The following is a 9,969-nucleotide window of genomic DNA, read 5'->3' on the forward strand; positions in this document are numbered from 1 at the left end:
TAGGTTATGTAACAACTCTTATCCTAAACTACCCAAGTTCAAATGTATTATGTATCCCTAACCGTCTGACTATAGAGATCACTGGTTAAAGATATATGGGCACTGGGTCATTTATTTACTTATATGGATCTTAGAATAATGCCAAATTTGTTATTGAAATATTATCACATATTTGACTCTCACTTATCTTTCTATTCATATTTTCCCCCTGCTGCCACAGAATATCCAACACATATTTATATTTTGAGGGTTTTGGATGTGAAAAGTCTGCAACTTGACCTATAGGTCAAAGAACCTGTGGCAGATGTTAGCAATATAATTTTATCAAACTCTTGAAATAAAATAAAATGTTCCTAATGAAATAACATTTTATTTGAGAGAAATATGAACACACATATTTTAATACAAAAATATATATTTATTTTACAAGGAACATGAATGTATCAAACCTTTATTACCAAGCATAATACTCCTTTTTTATTTCACACAATTTAGTATAGCTTGGCAGGTCAACTAAACAATAAGAGCACCTAATTCAACAGTTTCGTTATACTTCTCGTTCTCGTTATACGTCTGTTTTTTTATGGGGATCACTGTCCCCTCCTCTAATAAAGGATTTTATAATCCTGATACTACATGATGACACACTGTATATTAAAGGTACGTGTATTAATTATAAAATCGTTTGTGAAAAAAAACTACCAAAGCAACTACTGCATTTGTGTGGTGATGAAAAACTTATATTATTAAAGTGGAAAAAAATACTATATTTTAAAAACTAAGGTTTATACATCACTAAACTTTCCTTTTTCATTCATTCATTGAAAAGTTACTGTATGTGTCACTGTGCATGCAAGCCCGACATTGCAGCCAAACACTAAAGCAGCTTACCTCACAACTATGCTTATCCTTCTCTAATTTAAAATGTGCTAATGAGTTCAAATCCTGGCTGTAGTGCTTTGATTGAAGTATCGTGGCAAACAATGCATATTTTGAATATTTTGCCCCGAATGGCACTCGGTTGAGAGATAAAGTTTGGGAACACCATGTTGTTCCTGTGGCTCTCGCTGCACGTTGTGTGACGTCACGCGGGACCTCCCATACACGGAAAAGCTCACTTTCCCCTGCTGAATGCCCGGAGAGAGAGAGCGCGCGAGAGTGTGCATGGCTTTAGTCTCCACTGTGCCTTTTGCGGTGCTTCATATTTTTACAGAATGCAATAGCGTGTTTGTTTAATGCAAAACTGTTCCGTTTAGACAGAAGGACTGCATCTTAATGTTGTTACATTGTTCTTTTTATTTTTTTTATCTTTTTACCTCTCTGACGTTTTACATCGGAGCTTAGTAGGAAATGATTCCAGGTAATGTCGTGTCACGGACTTTCCTGTAAACCTGTCCTTCCTCTTTGGAGTTTGACAAACATCTTTTCTACTTCTTGCATGTATTTTAATGGTTTTAATACCCTAATATTGCCTGTATCATATTTGATCTGTTCCTCTGTTATCTAATATTTTGAGATTATATCTGTCTATCAAAAAAAGATTTTGTTATAGCTGGAATATCGCCATAAAGTAATAAATAGAGTGAAAACGGACTGAAATAAAAATGCTAATAATAACTCTTATGAAGAGCTTCAAAAGTCAGAGCCTGGAAAATTAAAGTAGCCTACTTTTTTAAAATTATAAATACAGGTAAGATTTGAAGGAGAAATTAGGAAAGTTGTTTAATTGTGTAATTTCTATTTTAAGTGGCTATACATGCATACAAATCAACATTGAAATGTGTTCCTCTTCGCTTCACAGCAAGAAGACGGCCCAGCATATAGTTTGCAGTAAACCTGCAAGTTCAACATATTTCCTCACGAGATGTAAATAGTTGTATTTGCATGCGGAGAGTGAATCATAAACATGCCAGTGTTATGAAATATATGGGGATATTAAAACTTTCTATTTAAATATCATGAATTATGGTCGCAAAAATGTGTTCCCATTTAAGGGGAATGCCGAGTATTTTGGTGTCTGGTGCAGAAGCCCATTCGTCATACGGACAATAAAGAGGGTTTTCGCCTGACAGTGAAAATTTATGGTTGCCCTTCTTTGCCCTAATAACTCACATATTGTGTCACGGACTGACAGCCCTTGCAGAAAACAGCAAGCCTGTTATCAATCACACATCTTTGCATATTGTGAAACGTCCCCCCTTTTCTGCCAGACAACACTGAAGACATTTGAAGGAATAGAGCTGAGCTCATTTAGACTTTTACCCCCCCCCCCCCCTTCTTACAATCTCACATTAAAAAGAAAAATACTGTTGGCTTTGGAGCTGCTGTTTATTTATATTACACATTATCTCAAAATGATGACTTATGTATTCATAGAGAAGACAATTATTGCTAGTTTTTATTTATTCATAGTTTACAAAGCTGTAGTCAGTCATGCAGACCGGTGTAGGCCTATAAACTCAAGCCAATCTGTTGTCAGCAGATAAATGTTGTTTTCCTCTTGTGTAACGGTCAGTTTATATTTCTAAATTGTTGCATTAGATTCTACTTTGTACTATGTGTAGAACACATTTGGTTTATATTATTTTATTCACAATACCCTTTATCCTAAATTGCCTTTACGGCATATTATGAACTCCAATGCATTGTGTGTTTTATTTATAGGGTGTTTTTTTTGTTTTGTTTTTCTACCCAAAAAAAAAAAGATATTTTGCCCCTTGACTGTCCACTCCAGGTTTTCTTGCTCTCCAAGTTGACCTGTCAAGCAGATTACCACAGAAAGAGATTAATGGCAGAGGCGGGTTGCAATAATAATCGTTTTGTTTGATGTGACAACTTTGATAGGCGTTGATTTACTTACAAACTGATAGGCTTTTAATTGAGCGCCTCCATCCCGATTGAGATGAAAGGAAAACCGCATTGAAAAGCTGCCCGATTGCCCTGGAGCCTCAATACTGATTAGCCATCTCAGCGGTGAATAGTTCAAGGCATTTTAAACTTCTTTTCTCAACGGCCTGACAGACCATTTCTCTTCTTTTCTTTCTCCCTGTCCGCTTTTCTACCTCTTAAAGAAAATAAATCATTTTCATTGTATGTAAATAAAATCGAGCTGACATCAATATAAAATGTCTGGATTTCTTTTTTTGTTCCCCGTCTTTGTTATTCTTGTTGCAGATGACAGTGTGCCCGAGGCAGATGACAGGTTTTAACAACACAATAGCAGATGCGTTTAGCCGAAATGGACAGGGTTCTGTTTTGAGAGACCGTGATGTTTCACCGGGTTGTTGCGCATTATCATTTTTGAATGAATGTTTACTCTCGCAGATTATTTAAACTAACGTAATACGAGAAGGAAAGGCTAAATTAAATATAATTGATAATGGATGTACTCGTTTTTTAATTTGTCCATTTTAACTTTCTATTTGAAAAATAATCGATAATTGTTTTTATTTTTATTTTGGACGTCTTGATGTTTTTTTTCATTTGTTAAAGACACGCTTTTTTCATGGTTTCCCTCAGGCTTCTTGTTAACACCATAATCGGCCGATTATAGTAAAAGCACTTTATCACCTTAAAGCCCTAACAGCTACTTCACAGAACATGTGAGCTAAACTGTCTGCAAGTTATTAAAGTTTCATCACATGTGCCACCTCCGAGGTGTTTAATGAAGAATTCCAAAAGTCACAGACTTTGTTGAATAATTGACATAATGGAAAATGTAGTTTAGTCCTCAGCTTTTGCTTCTTTTTTCCCGACATTGTCTGAACTGGGGAAGTCGGCTATTGTCGGTGCATCTAAAAATTAAATCTTAACACGAGAATCGATTTATTTCCTCTGAAAACTTGGTGTCTCTAGCATAATGTCTCTCTACCCATTTGTTCTTTTCCCGCAGTCACACTGGCATGTAATCAGCCACAATAGCTGACATAAATCAAGCGGTGGATTGACAGCGTCTGACAAATAACTGATTGATTGCGGTGGAGCAGAATTGACACTTGACGGAGGGGTGGAGATAGAAATAGAAGGGCGGTGTATATTATACTGAAAACATGTGACATTCACATCCCTCCATCACTACATTGGTCTATTCCTGTCAACGCTTGTCTGTTTAGGGAATTCACGCTGAAATGGTTGGTTTTATGTTTGCCGGTGGAAAGAAAGTCCCAGTGGTGGACGTGCGCACACTTTGTGCGTCCCTCGGGCTACAGACCGTTGGAGAATAACATACATATAAAAATACTTGTTAAGCTAACGACTGACTTCTAAATAATATAAATGTCACCTATAAACTTCGTTAATGTGTATTATCTTAGCTAGTAATGCCAAATGAAGCCGTGAAAAGGTCAATACTATAGTTTCCATAGAAATCAGTAGCCTAATAGATCGAGCCATCATAACTTACATGTGTTTAATATAAGACTAAGATAACAATTAGTTATGTTGTTAATAATAAAAACCTTTATTCAACTCCACCCAGTAAATAAGGTGAACAAACTGAGTGCCATTTGATTTAACGAACATACTCAAAACGTCCATACTCAAAACTCAAAACTTTCTTAGTAGACAAAATTATATAAAAAGTGATAAAGTCAGTGAAGTTTTTAATTTTAAAAGTGAAAGGATTGTTCATCTATTGTATTATTGCCACATGATTCTGTATCCTGGCGCGCATTGAAGCCGAAGCCCCACATCCAAAATAGTGTAAGCGTTCCCAGTAACCAACATATTTAAGCCTATCTCCTCCCCCGAGCTGTCGAAATAGAGGCGCTTACAAAGAGGAGAACGTCACATCCCCTTGACCCTCCAATCACCTCAGGGTCCCATTTGATTGGAAGGCGGCAAAGGCTTTAATCTCGGACTAATTCAGATGCTTTTGAAGTGAACATTTCTACCAGTTCGTACTTCGGGAGTACAGAGCGAGGACCTGCAGACAGACGCACTCAAGGCGCAGCGCTCATGGTGCAAGACACAGCCTCGGATCTGCGATAAACTCGCGCGGTCTCCTTCCAGCAGCCGCGCCTTGCTTCTTTACTACCAGGATTACTTATTATTGAACCGTTTTACGATTCGTTTTCCCCGAGAGAGAGGCTCGATGCTTTTTTGATTTTCTTAATGAATCTGACTAAAGCATTGCCGTTTCATTTCCTGACAATTGGGACATGATCACATCGCCCTCGGCGTCTGTCCTGAAAAATAGAGGTATTTGTGTAGCCTGGGAAAGCAGCAATTCTCGGAATAGCAGCTCAGCGAGCATCAACAAGCCTTTTCTCCACTCAGCACCCCCGTGTGATCCACTACGGCAAGCAAAAAGACTTCCCATCAAGGTTTTGAAAATGCTTACCGCACGGTCGGGACACATTTTGCACCCGGAGTATCTGCAGCCTTTGCCTTCTACCCCGATTAGTCCTATAGAGGTAAGAGGAAGATTTAGATTACTTAATGTAGGTATAATTACAATGTCAGGTAGCCTATTTTAGTTATATGTGCTTTTTGCGTAACAACGTTTTGGGAGCCTTTTGCTGTTATCCCGTAATATATCCTGTCCAACTGTGATTCCAGTGTTGAAAACAGTTATGTGTAGTATAAAGCCTCGCAGTTTGTTTTTTGTTCACGGAAGAGCCGTGCGTAATTACCAAATGGATGTTCCCGTTTAGAAATGCGCATATCCCTATTAAACGGCTCTCTCTCAGTCTATGTATTTTGTAATCATACAATAAAGTAGTCGATGTGGGTCTAAATAGAATTATCAACATATTTGTTATCTTTTTTTTGCAGCTAGATGCCAAGAAAAGTCCGTTGGCTCTGCTGGCGCAGACTTGCTCTCAGATCGGCAAACCGGACCCACCACCCTCCTCCAAATTATCCTCCGTCACAAATGGATCTAGTGAGAAGGAATCTAAATCTGGTCCTTTGAAAATGAGTGACATCGGTGTGGATGACAAATCTAGCTTCAAACCGTATTCGAAGCCTTCAGATAAGAAGGACTCGTCTTCAGGCGTCTCAAGCGGAGAGAAGACTGGTTTCCGAGTGCCGAGCGCCACCTGCCAGCCGTTTACACCGCGGACAGGCAGCCCTAACTCCAGCACTTCTGCATCCCCCATGCCATCGGACGGGAAATGTGGGGACAGGGATGACAAGAAGGAGTCTGATTGTAATAAAAGTACGGACGGGTCTGGCACCACGAGTCACAGCAGGATAAGCGTGAGTTGTGGTGGAATTAACGTGGAGGTCAACCAACACCAGGAGACGACACCTGGCACTAAAACCTCCTCCTCGGACTCATCTGTAACTTCTGTATCCTCCGCATCCGTTCTCGGGTCAGGACTTGTGGCGCCGGTTTCTCCTTACAAACCCGGACAGACAGTTTTCCCTTTGCCTCCTGCTGGTATGACCTACCCGGGTAGCTTGGCTGGGGCCTATGCTGGTTACCCTCAGCATTTCCTGTCCCACGGAGGGAGCTTGGTAAACGCACAGCTGGCCAGTTCACTGGGCTGCAGTAAGGCTGGATCCAGTCCTTTGGCTGGGGCTTCTCCACCGTCCATCATGTCAGCCTAGCCTTTGCAGAGACCCTTACTGCCTCAGTTACCATTGTGCCAGTCACTTAGCGGGCGCAGCCAGTGCTTCCTGCACGCACGAAGCTGCAGCTGCAGCGGCCGCTAACGCCCTCAAATCCAGCTACCCACTAATGTACCCGACACACCCCATGCATGGCGTTCATACCTCGGCGCCATCATTTAACGGACACCCCCTGTACCCATACGGTTTCATGCTCCCCAATGACCCTCTCCCCCATGTTTGTAATTGGGTGTCAGCAAATGGACCGTGCGACAAGCGTTTCTCCTCATCAGAAGAGCTCCTGAATCACCTGAGGACTCACACTGCTTTTAGTGGGGCGGAGAAGTTGATCTCTGGTTATCCCGGGTCTTCATCACTGGCCAACGCTGCAGCAGCGGCCATGGCCTGCCATATGCACATGCCACAGTCAGGTGGCCCCGGGAGCCCCGGAACTTTGGCTCTAAGGAGCCCGCATCACGCGCTGGGACTCAGCAGCCGCTACCATCCGTACTCCAAAAGCCCCCTGCCAAACCCTGGTGGCCCTGTTCCAATGCCTGCTGCCACCGGTCCTTACTACTCCCCTTATGCACTGTATGGCCAGAGACTCACCACAGCATCAGCGCTTGGATACCAGTGAGGGGAAAAAAAGGACTTTGAAAAGTTTATAGTTCTAAGAATGCAAATATAAAGACTTTTATATTAACAGCGCTAAACTTATGGGCGGGATCCTTGGACTTCAACTGTATTTATTTATATGTCTGCTTAAAAGCAGGCGATAATAGCTGCAAATGGAAAATATTTGAGCAACTCAAAAAGTGCATTATGTTGAAACTGAACTCTATAGGTAAAATGAAAACACACACACGCACACACACACACACACACGTTAGAGTACTAATTAAAGTAGGGGTCTTCATTTCGATGTTAATTTGAAATTGCTATGATTGTATGTGTTCTTATTTAATGTCTCATTGAGAAGAAAATAATTTACATGCATGTTTGTTTCTTAAAGTTCAGAAATTGTCCACATTTTAAATTGCCGTTATTTTTCAGGTGTACACCTTGGAAAGAGAATTGGTATTTTTTTGTATGTATTCTGGAAAAAATAAGAAACAATTCTGTTCCATATCTCCGTGTGCCTCATTTTCTGATGTATTAACGTTATTTGGTGTAAAATAATAGTTGAATTTATAATCCACTGACAGTTTTTAAAATTGGTCTGTTAAATTAATGGGGTTAAGAAAACCTTATTGATCATTTCCGTAACATGGCCTATAGGTTTTACAGGCTGTCATACCTTTTAAAACAATTTACTGCTGTCATATCAGAAGTCATTTTGACTATCTGCTGATATAATGTGCTTCTTTCTTTCTTTCTTTCTTTCCATTATATTAGTTCATATGCCAAATAACTGAGAAGCTTTAATCGTTTACTTTTATCAGAGCACATGTGTTATAAAGTTTAAATTAAACTTGAATGAGAGTGGAAATTCGTTGTGTGTGTGTGTCTACACAAAGTTAAACGGGCTCTATGAAGTGAATTTGTATGAGAGAATTTAGTTTGCTGGTGGGTTACATTTGTCAAGTTGTTTGAGAATTGATTTGACAGCTTACTTGCCACTTTCCCGGCTTAAAAGTAAAAAAAAAATTAAAAATGAAATACAACAGGAAAAAAAAGTTGGTCAAGGACAGCAGATTGTTCTGTGGTTTAAAAATCCTATTCACGCTTTTGTGTTTTAAATTGCTGAAATTAAATATAAAATAAAAAACCTTACATTTGATAAACTTAAAAGAAAGATGGACGGTTACTTGAATACATTTCTCGTTTTTTCTTTTTTGATTTAATGGAATCTTACAAGCGTCTTCGACCAGAGGGTCTTTTTATTTAGGATAAAGCTGTGGGCTGAGAGCAAGCCTCTGATGCTCCACCAGAGCCATTAACTCTTTCATATATCAAATCGGTATAGGTTATTTTTCATCATTAACAGGATTCTATTATTTAATTTGCATTTGATAATTTAATCCAGCCGTAAATCTAATGCACTAAATGTGTTAGTAAAAAAGAAAATCCTTAAAGTTATGGGACTTTCATGCAGGTACGAACACCCACAATTCGTAGTTTAAATTGGCAAAGACTAGGAACATATTAGAGTCCTATTTATATATTTTTAAATTACAAATAACATACAACATGAACAAGTCGTATTTCTTTTTCTTGCACATACAACGGCAATGAACGTATTGTTACTGCTGATTGTGTTTGTGATATCCATAAGCAAAATCAGCTGCTTATTTGAACTTGTGTCTTTGAATATAGAAAACTTTAAAAATCGAAATTGGTGCATGGGTAGATAATTGAGTTCACACAGACACATTAATTACCCACTGTGTATGACTTTAAACCGCAACATAATGATAAAAAGAGCCTATATATTTAGCCTATGCTTATCTTTGCTATTTTCGACACTACACAACATTAACTTCGTCTTTCGGTTCTTTTCGGCATATTGTTGACCCAGCTGTGTTACAGTTATTATTTATTTAGAAGAATGCCTCCTCAGCTATGCTGTCCCTTGTCTATCGCGCAGCGGCTATTCAGACGAAACAAACTCCTCTCATAGTGTGTATAAGGCCCACACGCGCCCTAAACTGATGTAATGACGGTGAAAGGGAGCAATTTCCATTTTTACCCACATCATGGTGGCTGGGCTCCGAGGGTCCCGGTGGAAGGCAATTTATCATGTGCCCCTCCCCCTGGCCCTGTCACTGGAGGAACAGGCAGGCACATGTGTGCATGAATTACCCCCTCCCTCCCTCCTTCACTGGAGATTTCACACAGAGGAGAGAGAGAACATGGGGTTATTAGAGTATGCAGGAGTATTAAAGTGCACATCCACTTTGTCCATCAAGACCTTAAAGTGCTGAGGTGTGCACGGAGCTCCACAGAACAAATGTGTACATCAAGCCAGAGCGTAATGGTACCATTTAATTTAATAATTTAAATAATAAAAAAAAGGAGGTGAAATTAAGTGGATCATGGTGATTACAAATCTGCTTAATATATTTTTTATGGATTTAAGAGGGATCTTATTAACCAAATTAATAGTCTGATGAGTCTTGAGAGGACAATGTGCTGTGGGAGGTGTAGTAAGTAATCTGGAACAGTAAACATGAACAGTGCTATGATAAGGCTTTTTACATGGCAGCAGGGCCTTTCCAAATTAAAATTGGTCAGAATCAGAAATTGCAAAAAGTAAGCAGTAAGGCCCAACACTTTACTTCAGGGGTATACCTTTAAGGGTTTAGGGAGTTTAAAGTGATGGTCTTACTAAAGAAGATATTAAATTACATTAGACATTTGCCATTCCTTAATGAAGACAGCCGCTCATTCCGGTGCCTCACAGTTATGCTCCTG

At 39.5% G+C, this 9,969-nt stretch overlaps 1 protein-coding gene across 1 annotated transcript; it reads left to right on the forward strand.

The window, feature by feature from the left end:
- The first annotated feature begins 4,867 nt into the window (after window positions 1-4,867).
- znf503 (zinc finger protein 503) lies at window positions 4,868-7,683 on the forward strand. Its single transcript, XM_029450561.1, is given in 3 exon segments — window positions 4,868-5,414; window positions 5,776-6,552; window positions 6,554-7,683. Coding segments are annotated over 3 exon segments (1,671 nt in total). The 5' UTR covers window positions 4,868-5,159; the 3' UTR covers window positions 7,193-7,683.
- The last annotated feature ends 2,286 nt before the right edge of the window (window positions 7,684-9,969 follow it).

Source organism: Cottoperca gobio, chromosome 15 (assembly GCF_900634415.1).
Source record: "Cottoperca gobio chromosome 15, fCotGob3.1, whole genome shotgun sequence".
Taxonomy (NCBI): Eukaryota; Metazoa; Chordata; class Actinopteri; order Perciformes; family Bovichtidae; genus Cottoperca; species Cottoperca gobio.